The sequence below is a fragment of the Astyanax mexicanus genome, chromosome 12 (genome assembly GCF_023375975.1).
Source record: "Astyanax mexicanus isolate ESR-SI-001 chromosome 12, AstMex3_surface, whole genome shotgun sequence".
Taxonomy (NCBI): Eukaryota; Metazoa; Chordata; class Actinopteri; order Characiformes; family Acestrorhamphidae; genus Astyanax; species Astyanax mexicanus.
Genome location: NC_064419.1, coordinates 1,226,094 through 1,246,688, shown reverse-complemented (window position 1 = coordinate 1,246,688; position 20,595 = coordinate 1,226,094). Strand labels below are relative to the sequence as shown.

The 20,595-nt window shown below is 38.3% G+C and overlaps 2 protein-coding genes across 6 annotated transcripts in view; one reads left to right on the top strand and one right to left on the bottom strand.

The window, feature by feature from the left end:
• ift81 (intraflagellar transport 81 homolog) overlaps positions 1 to 18,407 on the bottom strand; it is a 30,014-nt gene extending 11,607 nt beyond the window's left edge. For both annotated transcript variants that reach the window (XM_022670580.2, XM_049485828.1), the window contains exons 1-11: positions 17,910 to 18,407; positions 16,971 to 17,074; positions 16,232 to 16,412; positions 15,087 to 15,176; positions 14,902 to 14,967; positions 13,840 to 13,950; positions 12,624 to 12,708; positions 11,110 to 11,273; positions 10,032 to 10,124; positions 8,285 to 8,431; positions 1,193 to 1,342 (exon numbers count right to left, since the gene is read on the bottom strand). In XM_022670580.2, the coding sequence (XP_022526301.1) occupies positions 1,193 to 1,342; positions 8,285 to 8,431; positions 10,032 to 10,124; positions 11,110 to 11,273; positions 12,624 to 12,708; positions 13,840 to 13,950; positions 14,902 to 14,967; positions 15,087 to 15,176; positions 16,232 to 16,412; positions 16,971 to 17,074; positions 17,910 to 18,053 (1,335 nt within the window). In that variant the 5' untranslated portion in view covers positions 18,054 to 18,407. The remainder of the gene's footprint in view (positions 1 to 1,192; positions 1,343 to 8,284; positions 8,432 to 10,031; positions 10,125 to 11,109; positions 11,274 to 12,623; positions 12,709 to 13,839; positions 13,951 to 14,901; positions 14,968 to 15,086; positions 15,177 to 16,231; positions 16,413 to 16,970; positions 17,075 to 17,909) is intronic.
• Positions 18,408 to 19,251: 844 nt separating this feature from the next.
• The window catches only part of fnbp1a (formin binding protein 1a), a 37,269-nt gene continuing 35,925 nt past the window's right edge, over positions 19,252 to 20,595 (top strand). For all 4 annotated transcript variants that reach the window (XM_049485832.1, XM_049485833.1, XM_049485831.1 and 1 more), the window contains exon 1: positions 19,252 to 19,576. In XM_049485832.1, the coding sequence (XP_049341789.1) occupies positions 19,502 to 19,576 (75 nt within the window). In that variant the 5' untranslated portion in view covers positions 19,252 to 19,501. The remainder of the gene's footprint in view (positions 19,577 to 20,595) is intronic.

The window sequence follows — 20,595 nt, the reverse complement described above, 5'->3', positions numbered from 1 at the left end:
ACCCACGGCAAAATTCCCCTACCCGCCAAAGAACAGCCTCGCACGCGGCCGGGGAGCAAATGCCGCGCTCACAAATAGCTCCAGCTCAGGCCTCCTGCGTCAAATAGGCTATCAGCAAGTCCGCGGCTGGGAGGGTTCAGAGGTGTGAAGTCATTTCCAGGAAGGCGATGTAACTTCGCTGTTAAATGCAGTCGGTAATTTGAATGAGGTATGGCTGAGCGCGACAGGTTCCAGAACAGAACATGCCCCGGCCGAGGAGACAGACAGGACACGGGGATGGGACAAAAGGGTCATAACTTTAGCAACTGCCTATTTTTTACAGTACAGGACAAAAGTTTGGACACAGCTTCTCTTTTTCAGTGCGTTTTCTTTATTATTTTCATGATTATTTACATTGTAGATTCTCACTGAAGCATTAAAACTATGAATGAACACATGTGGAGTTTTATGTACTTAATAAAAAATGAGCTGAACCTCCACAGTCACCGGACCTGAACCCAATCCAGATGAGCTTTGGGGTGAGCTGGAGCAGAGAGTGAAGAAGACAAAGGAGCAACAAGTGCTAATAAACACCTCTGGAAACTCCTTCCTTCCTTTAAGACTGTTGGAAAACTTTTCATTTCAGGTGGCCACCTCTTAAATGAAGCTCATTGAGAGAATGATGCCAAGAGTGTGCAAAGCAGTAATCAGAGTAAAGGGTGAATATTTTGAAGAAACTAGAATATAAAACATGTTTTTTTTTAGTAATTTCACCTTTTCATGTTAAGAACATAAAACTCCACATGTGTTCATTCATAGTTTTGATGCTTCAGTGAGAATCTACAATTTAAATAGTCATGAAAATAAAGAAAACGCATTGAAAAAGAGAAATTGTGTTCAGCGTATTTTTGGTGATACGATATTCTTGGCAATATGATAAAACACTGAAAAAAGAATAGTAATTAGACAAAAATATCACTTTTATCACAATATTGAGTTTTTATAATGTCCTTTTTTTATATAAATATTGGGTATGATACATTATGGCACAACCCTGATTATCAAAGCATGTGTATGGTTAAGGGATTTACTAGGTTGGAACCAGATGAGATGTAACGCAGACGGAGTGGTAGAGATAGAGAGATAGAGGGAGAGAGGGATATGTGGAGAGAGGCGCGAGATCCGGCAGAGGGGAGGGCGGCTGTGTGGTTACCAGTTGCTGTTGCTCGGCAGTGTGGCGCTGACGCAGGATCTCCTCAGTCCGCTGCAGGATGCCAAACTCAGACTTCAGCTCTGCAATCTCCTGACGCTTCTTCTTATACGTGATGTTCTTGCCGCGCATCTTGGAAACGTAGCGCTTAAACTGCAAAAAGACAAAATTAGAGAGAAGATAATAATAATAGAATGAACATCATGCTGCACGTGAAACTCCTCCTCAACTTCCATTGTCTGCAGCAGCTAGCAAAAGAAAATATTCAGAAAAAGAAAAGAGTCAATCAGGAAAAGCACCGTGTCTACATCAACCCGTGAATTAGTATTCATGGCTCCGCCCACCTTGGCTCGGGACCGCCCACAGGCAGAGCTGAAGCCGGGCGGCGACGCTATCTCGTCAGATAGGAGATAACTAACAGCGCTGGAAACAGCTTGCAATTCATTCCTGTGTTATTTGTGCGAATAACACATCAGTGTTTATATATTTTACCCAGTAATTCAGAGCTAAGAAACAAATGGTTAGAATTAGTCTATGGAGGAAAAACACCACCAGCCAAGTACAATTGAGATAGGTAGGTGTAAAAATAATTTAGAACAGTTCTGTTTGCACTAGTTTAAAATAAAAAAAAAACCCCGGGGTGGATTTTTACTTTCTGGACCTGGACTACCCACCTGTGTGTAAGTAACTACAGGTTTAAATAGGATCTCCGGTGGATTTGGTGTTTTACAGAGACTCTAAGACTAGGTCGATATACGCTGAACTGCACTTAGCAGGGCATTATTACACATGTTGTAAAGTAAAATATGACATTGCAAAGACTTTTATTAGTGTAAAAATGTCTTTTTGTAAAAAAATCTCGTCCGTGCCTCCTTGTGTCGCAGTTCTGTTAGCCAATTAGAGCCAATATATTTGTATGCATGAATATTCATGATGAGCAAGAGCCGAAATCCTATCATTTCCCCCACCCAACCCACTCCTTCACCAGACTAAAGCTGTGTTATACCGGATCACCGGAGCACTTTTTCTCTTTTCACAAAAATCAGCTCACATGGTATTCATTCATACTAGAGACACAACTAGACATTTTAAAATGCATGAAAAGAATTATGGAATGGGACTTTTTTTTTTTTTTATGGAGCCTCAAGTGAAGAGTCCGCATCTGTCTGAATAACAACACTGACCAGAGCTAACTACTGTCACTGAAAACACAGTCCTGATCAATCACTGCATTATACTGTGCTGCTGTTCTGTTTCTACATCATTTATCCAGTTAATTTACTGTCTGTACCACTCATATATTACACATTTTAATATCTGCTTCATACCATCTTGTCTTGAGTATTTATCATATTTATTGCTCGGCTTTGAGCCTCATCTTTTATTGCTGTCAGCTTGGTATTTTATTACAATTTAGTGCCGGTATGCTTATTGCTTTTTTGGAGTATGTGTATTCAGGGTCAAGCATGTGTATGGCTGGATCTTGGATGTCCCACTACAGCCCTGGAGAAACAGTGAGTCAAAGTCAAATGAGTGTTGGATGTTATTCTACACAGATTAAAAATTGTTTATTTAGGTGAAAAAAGTGCTTTGGTTTATTTGTTTTAATACTAAAGCTGATGCTGCTGCACCCAGCCTTAGTGCTTTACTGAAAACCTTCCCTTATAATGCTGTACTTTAGTGAAGTGGCTTTACTGCTCCTTAATACCTGACTGATATAATTCATACATAAGGAGCACCGGATTATTAAACACATTGTCAATTTTAGGGAAAATTAAAGGATTTTAGGTGCGCCTTGTAGTGCGAAAAATACGGTATTTTTAAGAGAGAATGAAGTGGTTTAGAGTTCAGATATGAGATTTACTATGTGAAAATGTGCTTCTACATTTTCGGAACAATGCTTTCCACTTCCCTGAGAGTGTGACATCATAAAATATGCAGGTGATCCAATTACAGAATAAAAGTCCCTCAAATTCCCTTAAATTGCTTATTTTGTACCCAGTCATCAGCCATCCTGTTGCTGCCCTCTCCCAACTTTTTTGAGATGTGTTGCTGCTAAATGTGTTAATTAATTAATTTTTCATGAAAAGGTAAAATATTCTCTTGTGACTAAAACTGCACTGTGTTTTCTTTTACAATTACTTTTTACATTTTACATTTTACACAGTGTCCCAACATTTTTGGGACTGTAATAATGGGGTTGTAATAATGTGTCTCTGTCATCACGGTCACAAATCTCTGTTTAGAGAGCTGGGCTCAGCGCAGGGTCAGCCGCACTATATAGCGCCTCTGGAGCAGAGAGGTTAATGGCATTGTGCGAGGGCCTAGGTGGCAGCTCAGTGATTGATCACTCACCCCAGAAACAGTCAGGCAGCCTTTGAGCACATGCATGGTATCTAAGGTTAGTATGAGAGGTGGCAGGCTAATTTTGCTAACAAACAGTGGACTTAGACTGTCAGCGATCTCAACTGGGGTAAATAAACACCCCAAATATTGCTCTAAAGCCACTAAAAATACAACCAGATTTTTAAAGAAACACCTTGAAAAGTACAGTACAGTACTGCATTAAATTAAAGCTGTATATAGAGCACAGAAAGTCACAGTAGGTCAAATATGAGTGAACTTTACACAGAAAAAAGGCAGACAGTCTTTAGCTAAACAAATAAATGCTACGTAGATAAGTTAGCTCAGCTAAAGTTGCTATGCTAGTCCTGTACAGCTCATATGTTTCAGCTGTATAACACAGATCTCAACTCAACTACTGTCTACTATATTAAAGTACTATATTAAATTCATTAAAGTCATATAAAGACCATAGAAATACCACCCCTCTGCTGGCGTCCAATCATCTGCGTGTCTCCCCGCTATCAGAGGCACATTACTGCTGCTGCTGAAGCTCAGCTCAACTTTTCCTACTGCCTGGCCTCTAAACCCATACATCATCCAGTGCCCTTCTCAAACTACCCCTCCCATTTTTTTCTCAGCCAATCAACTTTTCTTACTGCCTGGCCTCTAAACCCATACATCATCCAGTGCCCTTCTCAAACTACCCCTCCCATTTTTTTCTCAGCCAATCAACTTTTCTTACTGCCTGGCCTCTAAACCCATACATCATCCAGTGCCCTTCTCAAACTACCCCTCCCAATTTTTCAAATGTGATCTAAGGGAGGAGTCAGCATAAATCAAGGGCTTTAGTGCCTCTTTAACCTGTTTTTGTGGATTGCATGATAAACTGTGTTTTTAGACTGATTTCTGTGATTTTTACAAATGTTCCTGAGCAAATGCCGTGATTTCCAGTTCAGAATCAGGTTTAAATGTTAAAAGTCCCAAACATCACCAAGCTCTATGAAATGAGCCACCGTGGCCCCATTTGTCCCAACTTTCCTAGAAGGTAGAGGTAAAGGAGTCCACCACATCCCCCCCTGAGCCCCCTCTATAACCTCATGTGGAAGATGTTGAGCATAAGCAGGAGGGTTTGACGAGATATCAGACTCATAGTGGAGTTTCAGGTTGTGGGAAGCACTGAAAAGACCTGGCAGGAGAGCGGGGTCCCTCAGGGACGTCTCCTCGGTCCACAAACAAAAGAAACCTGACCCTGCAGGCATGAGGCCAGGGGCACAAACCAGCCAGCGCCCGGACCACCCCGCTGTCCCCACTGCCAGGGGGCTATAAACGTAGAAAGCAACCTCCAAAAAATCACACAATGTGCCGTATGTCGCCTGGGGCACGCAGAGCTTGTGTGTCAGAGTTTGCGCTTTGTGTATTTCGGGACGCCAAGGGCAGACAAGGTTAGGGGGATTAGGGGCACAATAGTGCTGGGTAGTGTCCTCCTGTTTTCTCTCGTTACAAACGATCATCAAGTGACAGGAGCTAAATTAGCTACCATACAGCCTGGTAATCATCCCAATCGGGGAAGAGTAGAGCTCACAGTTCTGGAATAAAAAAAATGAAGAGACCACTTCAGTTTCTGAATCAGTTTTTCTGATTTTGCTATTTATAGGTTTATGTTTGAGTAAAATGAACATTGTTGTTTTATTCTATAAATTACAGACAACATTTCTCCCAAATTCCAAATAAAAATATTGTCATTTAGAGCATTTATTTACAGAAAATGTGATGAGAAATGTCTGAAATAATAAAAAAGATGCAAAGCTTTCAGACCTCAAATAACAACAGTAAACAGAAAGACAGTAGGTAATTCAGCCTGTAATTTTCTCAGAGGACGTCTGAGAAAAACTCACATTGTCGTTCCAGACAGGCATAAAATCACAGAGGATAAAAACCCCCATAAAAGAGAAAATTACCCCAGAACCCCCTGAGAAACTAATCCCATGCAGATAGGGCGTTAGAACGATTTGCAATTGACCATCTAACCCTTTCTCATACATTGAATTCATTTATACCAATAAAACAACAAAGGTGGCCAAATTTATGTACCTGCTTAATTGTGTTCACAGAATTGTTGCATACTTTCTGTAAATCATATAAACTTCATTTCACTTCTCAAATATCACTGTGTGCATAAACTGTAATTGCACAGAAGATGAGCATGCATGTGCAAAGATAGACAGAGTCTGGTCCTAGTGAATGGAGCCTTTTTTTAGCTGTAGATTAAACTGAAACTCTGTGAGAGGCTAATTGAAAAGTCAGTCGGGTAGGAAAGAGTACAGTCCCTTATCTTTGGTGACCCATTACAGTGAGTGAGCAGAAACACAGGCCAGAGGCTGTGCCTGCAGATCAGACGCAGTCGCTCACACTTGTTTTAAGATACAGACCAGCTGCTGTTTAAGAGGGCTGCTCTATTTACACGTATCTATAAATTAAACATTACAGCAGCTATCAACCCCACTTTACTCCCCCGGTCCCCACTTTAATCCTCTGGTCCTCACTTTACTCGCCCAGCCCCCACTTTACTCTTGTCTTCACTTTACTCCCCCAGTCCCCACTGTACTCCCGTGGTCCCCACTGTACTCCCGTGGTCCCCACTTTAATCCTCTGGTCCTCACTTTACTCCCCCAGCCCCCACTTTACTCCCCCAGTCCCCACTTTACTCCCGTGGTCCCCACTGTACTCCCGTGGTCCCCACTGTACTCCCGTGGTCCCCACTTTAATCCTCTGGTCCTCACTTTACTCCCCCAGTCCCCACTTTACTCCCTTGGTCCCCATTGTACTCCCCCAGTCCCCACTTTACTCCCCCAGTCCCCACTTTACTCCTGTGGTCCCCCACTTTACTCCCCCGGTCCCCACTGTACTCCCCCAGTCCCCACTGTACTCCCACAGTCCCCACTTTACTCCACCGGTCCCCACTTTACTCCACCGGTCCCCACTTTACTCCACCGGTCCCCACTTTACTCCACCGGTCCCCACTTTACTCCCTTTTTGAATCAGACTATGCCAGTGCATAACCATATATGGGCATACTCCATCTGGGAAGCTCAGATTTAAACATCCTTCTCACATTTACACACACACACACACACACACACACACATATACACACACATACACTAATACACACACATACCAACATGCACATAACCACACACACATTAAGATATACACACACACTAACACAGACACAAACACATAAATACACACACATACCCACACATATACCCACACACACACATACATGAACACACTGACACACATACCCACACACACATACATATACAGACACACATACATACACACACACATAAATACATACATACAGACACAGACACACATATCCACACACATACACACACAGATAAAGTCACACATATAGACACACACAGACACAAACACACACACACTCTTTTCCTTCCTTTCTGTTCCTCTCTCTTTCTCTAGTTGTAGTGTTAGAATCTCTTTCTCTCTATTTTCTGGTGCTGCTCTTCTCACTCTCATGTCTGTGATTAATCTCTAGGACACCACTGCTGCTGATGATGGTCACGGAGGATGAGCTCTGGAGCGGAGTCAGTGTTATCAAACAGGACTGATAGAATCACAGGAAGTGTGGGAGGTGGAGGAGGAGGAGGAGGGGGTGCCTCTCTATCTCCTCCGCCTGCTCATCTCTCTGCACGAGGACACGAGGACGAGCTGGAATGGAATGTCTGCTCATAAAATACCCAGACAAGCAGACAGACAGACAGACAGACAGACCGAGTGACCACAAACAGTAGAAGAAGGCAGAGATGGAGATCAACACCAGTCCACCCCACAGGATGACCTCCTCTTTGAGGGACACGCAGTAGAGTTATGGTTATGAGTTATTTAAGTTAGATGATCAGCACATCCCTGTAATCTGAAGGCAATGCCTTGATGTTGCAACAATAAAGGCAGCCATGTTGTTACACACTTTTGCACACTTTTATCTCATACAAAAAAAAAAGTTTTTGTTTCCTGAGATAAAAAGACAATCATTTAATTAACAATAATTTAGACAGAGAATATCTTTACTCAAACATAGGCTCTTATTACATATGTCAACGTTCGTATGATCATGAAAAACCTATGTGTGTATGACTGTGCCCAGATGTGGATTGGCACTCTGTCCTGGGTAAAATGCTGTAGTGCCTGATGCAGTCCTCCTCCAGGTGGACGGGGGTTGTTTTCTGGTTGAGAGTACGCTGTGCGCTATTGGCTGCTTCTTCTCACCAGTGTGTGGATGAGTGTTGATGTGTAATGTGCTTGTGTGTAAAAACGTGTAAATTGTAAAGCGTCCTTGGGTTTCTAGAAAGGTGCTATATAAGTTGAACTTTATTCATTCATTCAAAACCTGGAAAGTTTGAAAATAGCAATTTCCAGGCCTGGATACGTTTTGGAAAAAGAAAAGTACCCAAAAATGGAAGTAAGAGAAAAATGGTGATTTATTGCTGCATGGCTTCATTAAGACACATATAAGGCAAACAAAAACAATTGCAAATGGGAGCACACATCATGTTGTATTTCTTGATGTAAAGGAAACTAATATACAGGCATTTTTAGTTTATTTTTTTTAGATTAATTTAGTTAAATTAATTACTCATAACAGCTCTGGTAATGAAAATCTATTACTGTACTGTTTTTCCAGCTCTGCGCTGTAATTGTACTGTGTGTGTTATACTGTACCTCATCTGTGCGGATGATCTCCACCCCTCCCTGCCCGCGAGCCTGGCTGCTTTTAGAGCTCACTTCCCTCGAAACGGCCGCCAGTTCCTCCCGAGACTCCTGCACCTCCTCAGCCTTGGCCTCTTTCTTTCGGGCTATGATGGAGGCCTAAAAAACATCACAAGCTTTAGTATTGTGGCTATGTGGCAGTGTTAGAACTAGGGGTGGGACAAAATATTAATACATACATTTTTTGCAATATATTTTCTACAGTGAGGAAAATAAGTATTTGATTTAATGCCGGTTTTCCAAGTTTTCCCTCCTACAATAAATGGAGAGGTCTGTCATTTTTATTGCAGGTTCTCTCTAACTGTGGGAGACAGAAGGTGGGTCATGGCTGGGTCTTCCAGCATGACGATGACCCGAAAAGCACAGCCAGGGCAACTAAGATGTGGCTCCATAAAAATCTCCCCATATAATGCCCAGTGGCAGCCCTGAAAACTGAAAGATCTGGATCAGATCTGTATGGAGAAGTAGGCCAAAATCCTTGCTCCAGTGTTTGTGCAAAACTCTTATTTCTTGCACTAAAATGCAAATTAATAAAATCATCTTATAGTTTCTACAGTCTCTTGCAGTTAAAGTGTACACTAAAAATTATAGACCTCTCCATTATTTGCAGAAAATGCAGACCTCAAATAATCAAAAAAAAAAAACAAGTTCCACCGATCCAGTATTCCAGAGGTTCATCAGTATCGTGATATTATCGTTATCATGAGAAACATCCTGTCATAATATTGTATCTTTATGTGATTTCTACCCCTAGTTAGAAGCCAGGTTGAATTTGTGAAAGTCAAAAGACACAGCTAGGCCTAATCTGTATCCAGAATCCACTGAGTAGCTTTAGTGATTCATTAAAACAGAATACAACAGCTTGGACGATCACAACAACAACATCAAACTAATATTATGCAATGATAATCCACATCTGGCCACCCGACATGAAACAAACGCAAATCAGAGCCAATCACAGACATCAATCCTTCTTTCAAGTTCAAAGTTGTGTTTGAATACATGCAGCAGATGCAACTGTGATCCCTCCTTACTGATGCAGGACACACTTACGTTATTCAAAACAATTTAAATGGATAAACAAAATCATACTGGAATTCTTATTGGTCTATTTTTCACTATCACTATTGTTTTTATTTTATTTTTATCTTATCAGTGACTATTTCTGCAATTTGTGTCAGACTAATTCTAATTCTTCTCTTCTCTGCTGAAACTGAGTCTCAGTCCTTAATCATGTTAATCTAAAGAGCTAAAAGCTAAAGCTGCTGTTTCCATGTGGGTCAGCCAGACGTGACTCTTCCTGTAACGTTTTTTTTCTCCAGTTTTCAAGAGTCTGAGTTTGAAGGTGTAGGAAACAGTACTTACCGCTCTCTGACTTCTGTATCTGTAATTTCTCTAAAGAAAAGAACTTCTACTTTTAATAGTTACAGAGTTCTCTGTGTTTCTGTGTTTTTTCCTAGTTATTATGATGATGAAAGTGTGAATGTGCTGCAAGTGTGTAAGTGTGTAAATGCTGCATTACATGCATTCACTTTGTTGAATCCATTTCCAAAACTTTTCTAGTTTATTTCCATTCATACAGAGCAGATGTAAAAGGGTAAATATATTTTCTCCTCACTGGCATAATACTAATAACAAATCTTATACCTAAACTTTAAACATAAGGCATGACAGACACACAGACAGAGACAGATCTCACCTGCTGCCTGTACAGAGTGAGATTATCATCCATCGGGTCAGTCCTGGTCATCTTCTTCTCCATCTCCTGGTTTGCCTGACTTAGCTGTTTAATCTGATTGGAAGAAACAAAGAAAGCATGAGGAGTGTTGAGATGATAAAAACTCAAGAAGTACCCTGCCCTGCACATTTTAGTGTTTCTTTGTTAACTAATTAGCACATTAAAGGGTAACTAAACCTCTTCATTTTAGCTGACTCCACCTTCAGCTCAAATTTATAAATCCAAAAAAACAGAAGGAGTATTTTGGAAGGGGCACTGGGTGATGTATGGGTTTAGGGACTGGGCAGGAGGAAGAGCTGATTGGCTGAATGTCAGCAGGGAAGCGTTATTATTGATTGACTGATCTGCATCGAGTAAAATGAGGGCTGTTTGTTAATCTACAGAGATTTCTCTCCTAAAAAAAACTTTATTTGGGCGAGTATTTATTTGAGCTTCCGTTTATTTACAGTAAACTGTAAAACTGTAAAATTTCCATTTTGAGTTTTCAGTGAAGTTTCTCCATTACTATGGCTGGGTGCAGCAGCATTAGCACTAACATTAGCTGCTAACCACAGTGCTAGTGGGACGTATATACCGCTTGATTGAGCTAGACTGAGAAACCATGACTGTTTTGGTAAGCGAGGGTGATTTTAGCTAGCGCAGTTTGTTTTAACATGGCAAACACGCAGCGGCTAATGCTAATGCTAATGCTGCTGCACCCAGCCTTAGTGATGAAGAAACTTCACTGAAAACTCTTCCTTATAACTCTGTACTTCAGCAGAGTGGCTTTACTGCTTCTTAATACCTGACTGATAGAATTCATATATACAATTTGCACCTTATAGTCTTATATGATTACAGGTCTTCTAAGACCTCACAAAGTTCTGTACTGCTATGTAATACAGCGTATGAAAGGTTCCTAAGAGCATGTAGGAAGGAGTAAGCAGTAGGTGTTGATCATGATGAGATCTGTACTAAAATGTGAGTGGGTGTAAAACCCAAATGAAGCAGATGCTGCGATTATATCGACACACGAGACGAGGCATCCTTCCCCACTGACCTTCTCCTCCAGCTCAGCCAGCTCTGCGTGACCCATGGCCGGCTCAGACGCCACCTTCTGTAGGTAGCGCACCTTGCGGCGCATTCGCTCCAGCTCTTTGGGCAGCTTGTCCGATACCATGTAGGAGTTAAACTTGATCTCCTCCTCCAGTCTCTTCACCAGGCCTGCGAGAGAGCAGCCATATCAGTAAGTTCACAACAGCAAACTCCCACGATGTGCACGGTACACGCAGACAGTTCATTTGCAATAGAAAAGCTTGGAGTGAAAATATGCTTTAGTGAAATTATGGTATTTGAGAGCTACTGAACATTTTGAAGATTTCCTGCTTGTGTGATATTTTAACGTAGTATTTAATGTTCAGACACAAGTCATTTTGGGATATCTGTTGCTTTAAAATACTAAAATAGGGCTGTCAACATTAAAAGGTTTAAACGTGATAAATTTGCAAGAAAATTATCTGGTCTTGATTTCGACCCAGCTATCAAATAAACTTCTAATAAACTGAGCTAATCTGCTGATAAGGCACAGTTTAATCTTATATATTACCCAGATTATATAGTGCTATGAACAAAAGCTGTCTCTGCTGCTGCTCCATGATATTAACACACTAACAGTGTGCTCACTAAGAAGAACAGCGTTCACTGCTTGCAGCCGCGCCACTTATTTTACTATGCGGCATTGCACATCCCCTTAACAAAAAGCCCAGTTTGAAAGCCCAGAATTTCAGTGTAGCATATATATAATTATACCAGAGTTAGTTCTGAGGCATTCTATGAGTGCCATTATCAGCTGGTAATGCACTGTAACTAACCGAAGCTCTCCATGTATTACTCCGCCACATACAAGTAACCTAGCAACGATGCAGCGCTTACAAGTCAAACAGCACAGCTATAAACAAACAGAGCAGCAATGGAACTATTTATTTTAACTGGCAGAGTGTTTATTTCATAACCAAACAGATCCTATTTTTTTCTTGCAATAAACAGTTATATAATGAAACTCGAGGTTCCTGCTATAACGTGTAATATTGGTGCTGATGTCTTGATGTCTACAACCGCAGCACAGCAGTGGCAATATTACACATTATAGCACGAAGCTCAAGAGTATTATAGCTTAAATATCTACTATAATAAAAATTTGCATCTTAAGAAGAACAAATATGATTAATCATAGTTAATCACATAATATTTTTTTGACTAGTAAAAACACATTTTTTTTCTGGGCTCATTTTTCTAAGTGGCACGGCCGCCTCAGGGTTTGTCCTCAGTAGTCTGTGACTAAGGGTTTGTAACCCAGCGATGCCACAGCCGGCCGTGGCAGGGAGTCCAGAGAGAGCACACCTGGTCCTGACATGTCCCCATTGGGCACGGCCTGAAGTACACCCAGCCTTCACGTGGTTAAAGGAGTCGGTGCAGTCAGAGGCCAGAGCAGATGGCTTTCGTATGACCTCCACCCCCCGCCAGGCCCTTAGTGGCACTGCCAGGATACACAGGCTTTTTCCATGGCTAACTCACTCTCAGGCTTGGCATCTGCTGCTGCCTGTCGCAGGTCTTTCAGCTGGATCTGACACCTCTGCAGCCTCTGCTCGGCCTGGAAGAGCTGGAACACATGAGAACACACACCATTAGTTGATTTAGGGTCACTTTTTGATCATGCGTGGCTGGCGAATACAGATAATACATACTGGGGCAAGAAAAAGTATGTTAACCATTTGTAATTTGTGATCTGATGTTCATTCATTCCAAGTTTACTGAATACTGAAATATGTGCCAATAATAATTTTTAAAAATATATATATTGTAGAATGTTTATCTTACTGTAGATTGATGAAACACTCTGTAACCAAATTATTATATCTAAATAATAATATTAATAAAAAGAATAACAAATTGTTAATATGTGGTTATTTGTTGGAAAGGGCTCAATTATATTTCTTTATCTCGGAGGAACTTTACAGACTGATATGCAAATTATTTTATTTCTTTAAAAATGATGAATAATCAAGAAAATCAAAAAAGTCATTTTTAACAGTGTTTATTAACTATTTATATAATTATTATAGTTATTTATAATAATTGTATAATGTTATCATGATTCTATGAAGTGTGAAAGAGTTTGTAGATTATATGAGCAAATATATATGTATATATATTTTAATAAATTAAAAAAATAATAAACAAATAGTTTGGACACACCTCTTCTCATTCAATGTTCAATTCATGTTTATTTCTTTTTATGTTTTTTTTTTTTTACATTGTAAATTTTATATTTAAGACTATATTAAGGCTATACAGGAACACATGCAAAAAAGTGTTAAAGAAACCAGAATCTATTTTATACTCCTGGTGTGATTTTAATATCAGTATCTTCATGAGGGAGAATCACCTGGATAAGTTTTCTTTTTCTCAGCGTTTTGAAAGATGGAGTTCCTGGAGGTGCTGAACAATAGCTGCTGTTTTTCCTTTACTTTGCTGTGAAGCTCCAGCTCATCCCAATTAAATCACCTCAAATCACCATCTCAGTTCATCAGGTTTAGATCAGGAGATTAATGTGGAGGAATAACACCTTTTTTTACTGTTTATTACGCAATTCCATATGTGTCCCTTAATCATTTTCATGTCTTTAATATTAATCTACTACAATGTAGAAAATATATTAAATAAAGAAATAAAGAAAAATATGTATATCTGATTTAGCATTTCATATCGACAGAAGAGCTTTTAGTGGTACCTGGTTCTTCTGCTCCTGTTTCTGATGAGCCAGAGACTCCTCTCTCTCCTTTTCCACTCGGAGCTGTCGGGCCAGTTCCAGCATGCGCTGGTGATTAGACACAGACTCCACCTTGTGCAAAAACAGGAGAATTACACAGTGAAACGGGTGTGAGCTGAGGATTGTACTCTAATCATGAATTAACACTGAATATGAAACTGTAGAAACACTAAGGCTGTGACAGGAATTGCTCCCTACTCCATTTTTATCATTGTAGTATATTAGAAGAGAGTTAATAGAAGATTTAATTAAGTATTCAGAAGTAAAAACAAGTGAATTCAGAGCTAGCCCTGCTGATGGAAACTGGACTGGACAGGACTAATGTGCTGCCACTATGATCAGGAGATCTTTTGTTCGAATCCTGGTTATGCTGCTTGCCATCAGCAGCCAGAGTCTGAGTGAGCTCATACTCAGCGTGCTGGCTTTACTCATGTTACAAGTAAGTATGCTGCTCTTTGGTGTTCGATACTAAAATAAAATTAATAACATTTTAGTCAAAGCATCAAAGGTATTATTGCTCAAATAACATACTTCTATAACAAGGCAGTGTCCAGCTGATATTAAAATTAAAATACTGTAGTTTCACTAAGACTGCTTTACCCTTTCAGAACTGAATTATCTCTAATGATGGAAAAAATGAAGGATCCTGTTTGTCTGTAATGTACAGAAAAGAGGACTTTAATATTTTACTATAAAATCTATATAGAAAATATTTCATCTTTTTTTATTGGAAGCCTGTGTGTAATATTTTATATTGCATATTGACCTTTTTCTGTTATGAACCATGCCTAAACAGTAAAAAAGATCAATAAAAAGAGTTCTACATCACAATAAATTAGTAAAAATTAGCTATTTTTCCAGTGCAGTGGGCGGGGCCAAGCTACTGTTTATTGTATATAAGCTTGGTAATTTTCTGGTTCATGCTCTATTCTGATTAGCAAACAGTGGTATGTGCAACAAAACATTTAAATATAAAGAAAATACATGGTGTGTATTGTAACAGAAAATTTAACACCTCCTTACCCGTTTTCTCAGACGCTCCACTCGTTTAATCAGCTGATCCTTCTCTTCCTCCATGGCTGCAATATCCTGCAGCATCAAGTTATACATTTGTTTAATTCTACATAAGTTGGAAAGCTACTCAAATATAAAATATAGTGTGTAAGACCACAAACAGAAACACAAATAAACAGACATCACAGTCTTACCCGTCGAATCTCAGCTGTAGAAAACCCAGAGTTCCTCAGCTGTTCACACTCCTTATGATAAGTCTTAAATCCCTCTACCAACTCCTCGTACTGTTTTAAAGTACAGAATCAAAGAGAATAGAAAAGAACAGAAAAAAGAAAGGAAAAGACACATTATACAATTTTATTATGAGGAATTGAAAGCTTCCACAGTAACATATTTAATCTCAACCTTAGTTTGAAAGTTGAACTGTATTATTTAGTATCTTTTCATAATTCAGTGTCTAATTTTAGTAAAAATTATTTAATATACAAACTATTTAAAAAACTTCCTAAGACCTTAATGACTCTCTAATATGACTTGCTAAAGTTACTGCTTCATTACTCCACATGGTGGTGCTAATCAACTGAATAGTGTAAACCTGCTGTAAAGAATATAGGTTGTGAAAATCTGTGCCAAGCTGAACCAATAAATGCAAATTTCCTGATATTTAATTGTTTAGGAGAATTTATCTTCTTTAGTAACACAGATGCAGTGAAGTATTAAGTAGAGAATTGTCTTGTGATACACTGAGTATCGCAGAATTACAGTACAATACTCTTGGCGATATGACAAAACACTGAATAAAATATTAAAAATAAAACAAAATATTTCAAGAATACCCTACTACAACAAAATGAAAATTAAATTTTAATATTGCACACGATATGATTTGGCACACCCCTAACTGAGATTTTAAAAAATACAAGAATTTTATCAGATTTGTAACAGAAGTCAATGATCCAGAATATCATGATATTAATAATAATACACTCCAAATATCTCCATATAGCCAGGATTAAAGTAAAATAAATGATACTGGACAGATATAATCTGTCTCTAGTAGATATATAAAGGGATATGAGAACAGTGTGAATTTCACTTTTGTTAAAACTATAAAAAGTAGAACCCTGATGTGATAATTAGGGATGGGTGATATGACACTTTATTTCAGGGTATAATATCTATCGTTCACGATATTCAAAAATATTGCGGTGATATTATTGAGTATGATACGATATGGCACACCTGTAGTATGTATGTAAAAATCGAATTAAATTCGCTAAGGATTGAACAAAGGACAATCATCAGACTGTACTGACGGTCATGCTAAGAGAAGTCAGACCTGGTGGTAGGTGTCTGAGATTACGTCATCAGTCAGGAACTCGCCAGGCACGTCCAGCTTGACGAGGAAGCGAGCCAGATAGGCTCTTTTCTTTAGCTCAGGAACTCTCTGCAGCAGCCAGTGAAGGATGGGGTGAATCACTGGCTTACTGCCAGTTACCAGCCCCTGACGGAAGCTGCTTCTGGAAAGAGAAGAAGAATCTGAGTGAGAAATTATGCCACTATTTTTAGTTGAGTAATTCAGGCTCAGTAATGCAGGTTTATAAAGCAGTTTGGGCCAAAACACCTCTTATTCGAGAGAGAAACAAAAAATGTAATAAAAAATGCTGCGTCGTTTAATATATTTATATACAGTACCTGCAGGTAAGGGAAATTAAGTCTGTTCAGTGTAAATCCAACAATTTTTGTCAAATTTACTGTCTCCTTTATTTTGACACGGACGTAGATTGAGGGCAACCCTACATTTTCAATGTAGCTGAGCATTTACAAGAACAGGGATAAATATGCCGATGAAAATGATAACTACACAAAAGAAAATTTAAAATAACAGTGAACAAAAATAAAAATAGATAGAAGGAAATCTTCAGGTTAAATTGGTAAGAAATTAGGATAAAAATATGATAAGAGATTAATAAAATTAATAAAATAAACCAGTAAACATTAAGCTAAAACTAATAATAAATAAGGACTAGTAATAATAAAGATATTTGATTTATTTTTTATTTTATCCACATACTTACGCGTCAGTGAGACCTCCTGAAGGCTTGTATTTTAACAAACCCAACAGAGTAAACATTCTTTTGGCTGTCTGGTCAGGCATTTCTTCACGGATGTCAATTGCTTGCTGAAATAGAAGACATAGATCACATTACGAAGATGAACACACTAAATATATATTTGTATAAATAACAAAAAAAAAACATTTCCAAACTGTCTGACAGATTCTCCAGAAAATGTGTGTTATTTTAAGATCCAAAACAAGAATATACATTTTTCTCTTCAATATATTAGTTTGCTTATTTTGTACACTCTTGATAGTTGACCTATACACTTGAATTATATTTATTATGGCACATTCCACCGAATGGGTGCCATTTCTGTCCCCAGGAAATTACATGTATAAATGTACACACAAAATAACTTTTAAATACATTATTTTATTAAGCATAGTGTCTTGTACATTGACCTAATTGCAAAAGTAAGATATATAATAAAAAAAATAAACATCCTATCTTAATCTTTTATATCCTAAACTTAAAAATATTTTTTTCATAATAATAAGTGAATAAATGAGTAACAGTAACAGGGGTGAGTAGAGTCCCCTGGTTTGTTTATTTATTTAATAATGTGAATTTTAGTTAATGTAAACCACCTTTTTCCAATTCTGCTTGGTTCATCATTTGTCCATTTATTTATTAAATTAACTACATGACAATACATTTGATACATTTCAGGTTTGGGTTTTCTTAATAAGATAAAATTAGTCAGAAATTGTCAGAAATATCAATTACTTGAACACGCAGTCAATTATTTCTTTAGAATAAAGACTTTCTTGAGAGAAAATCAAAGGAATTAGGCGACCACAGGCCTCAAGCAGCACAGCAGTCCTGATATTACACGTTATAACACGAACCTCGAGTGTATTATAGCTTAATTATCGATAATCTGAATCTGCTCACCTTACTGTCAATTTCTGCCAGAACATCATTCAGAGTCTGCAGAAGCTGAATCGGCTCTAATGAGTCAAATGTGATCAGATTAAAGTTTTTCTTAAACGGCTCCCGGTTCAGTTGCTCCACTATAAACTTCAGCTGTTCGCTCATTTTCACAAGATTTCTTTACTTTGCCAAAAATACACAGATTAAACCCTTACAGCTATATAACGCTATATAACCAGCGAGTTAAATAGCTAAGCTAGGCTAGGCTAACTCGTTAGCGAAACAGAACTAGCCCTTTACGGTCGCTAGGCAACCCTGCTCTTAGACTAGTCTCCTGGCTAGCGACACTAGCTAACTAACTAGTTAGTTAATACTTTAATACACATAGCTCCCAGAGTTCGCGTTGTTTTTCTCTCTTTATATCAGTATTAATATTTAATATCGCTAAAAGCTCGCGATAAGCTCTGACTGAAAATGCCTAGAAACAGAAAAGCTGCTCGCGGTTGCTAACCGGAAGTTATCACAAGCTTCAGGCTGTTCTGTTTTTTCAAAATAAAAGCATCAGTAAATTTTAAATTTCATCTGTAAATCAAGGAAGCAGAGTCCGGGGGTCCAAGCTGCTTGAGGTATCAGTGATTGTGGAATGTATAGTTGTGTATATTATCGTTAATATTATTTTTATACATCATCATTTCCTGCTTCATTTTATTTATTTTTATTCTATTATTATATTTAGATATTTGTATTATTATTATTATTATTTTTTTGTTAATTTCAGTAAATTATCTTATATCTCTATTACTATTATAACTTTTATTTTGATTTAGATTTTTGTCTATTATTGTTATTATTTAGTAGTAGTAGTGATATGTTAATTATTGTTGTTTTTGTTTTTTTCATATCTCTCTCATATCTCTACTTTATTATTTTATTCTTGTACATTATTATTTTTCTTCTTCATTTGTTCTTCTTACTATTAATAGTACTATTATTATATTATAATAATATAATTATCTTATTATAATATTATATAATTATATTATTATATATATATTTGCTGTTTCAGTATCGTTATTTATTAATTATATTTAGAATTTATATTATTGTTGTTTATTTTATGTATTTTCCACTATTTTCTTTATATCTTATGTACGATTTTAAATTTTTGATGTTATATTTTATTTTTTTATTAATTAGTCTATTATTATATTAATGTTATAATTGTAGTAATAGTAGTATATTAATTTGTAGGAGTAGTTTTTTTGCTGTTTTGCAGGACAGAGAGAGATAGAGAGAGATAGAGAGAGAGAGAGAGAGAGAGAGAGAGAGAGAGAGAGAGAGAGACCGTGCGCGCGCGCAGGGGGGACAGAACGAGAGCGCGCGCGCTGGGGGTGAAGAGAGAGAGGGGCATTATCTCCTCTTCTCACGCCCGTATCCGTGCGTTTTCAGCGGGCATTATGCGGAGGTGAAGACGGTCGCGGTGCTCCGCCGCTCGAGGTTTCGCATCCTTGCGGATTCTGAACCGAGCAGCGCTTTATTTTTTATTATTTTATTTTTATACATTTTTTATTTTTATACGGAGCTCCTCCGCGGAGCAGCGGCCGCGTACACTCATGCATTCGAACAGAGGATTAGCGCGGAGGAACTGCCTCGAGAATATGAACTGCAGCTGGGGCACGGAGCTGTGGGTATGTATGCAATTAGCGTCCGGTGTTTAGTGCTGAAATGCATGGGGAAATATGCATGGCGAGCCCGTGCATCAGTAATCAGCAGGTGTGCCACTCGCGTGCAGACAGACAGCTCAGCCTGGGCCAGTCTGCCCAGACACCCCAGGTAAACGATCCGCCCATTTTGTGGCAAAGATTAGCACGCGACAGCATTAGGTTTTATCTGATTTCTCTCTTTTTTCCACCTTTCCGTTGATTTCTAGCTGTTAGCGCGTGCATGCATTCATGCATACAAGTAGCGCGCGCAGCTTAACCAGCCCCAGCTTATTGAGTTATTAGCCAGCACAGTTGGCTAAATACCCGAGCTAGCAGTAATCCGCAGCTAATGCTGCTCTAACAGCCCGCACTGCAAAGTGCACGAGGAATATTTCTGCATTGTTCGTCGTTAAGGCAGGTGCATGTGATTACAGGGGAGAATTATGGATTAGAACTGTGATATGATCTCAGATGCATCACATGCATCAATCACAGAGAACTGTGACAATGCAGCTCCTCTCCTCGCTCTCGGTGTGTGCACGTGTGAGTGTGAGCGAGCCCCATCTTGCAGGCTCCTCCTAATTTGGATGAGGAGGATGATAGTGAGGATGATGATGGTGATATTGATGGTTGTAACTGTAGCTAGGCCTCATAGGCCTAGTTCTTTCTAAAATATACATATAGATACACCAATCAAACATTTGGACACAGTAGGGCTGGGCGATACGGCCCTAAAATAATATCACAATATTTTTATGGTATTTTTGCATTAACTAAACTCTTGGCAATATGGCAAAATACTAAATAAAAAAAAATATATATATATACCGGTGTATATATATATATATATATATATATATATATATATATATATATATATATATATATATATATATATATATATATATATATATATATATATATATATATATTTTTTTTTTTTTTTTTTTTTTTTTTTTTTTTTTTTATTTATTATTATTTTTTTTTTTTTCAAGAATACACTA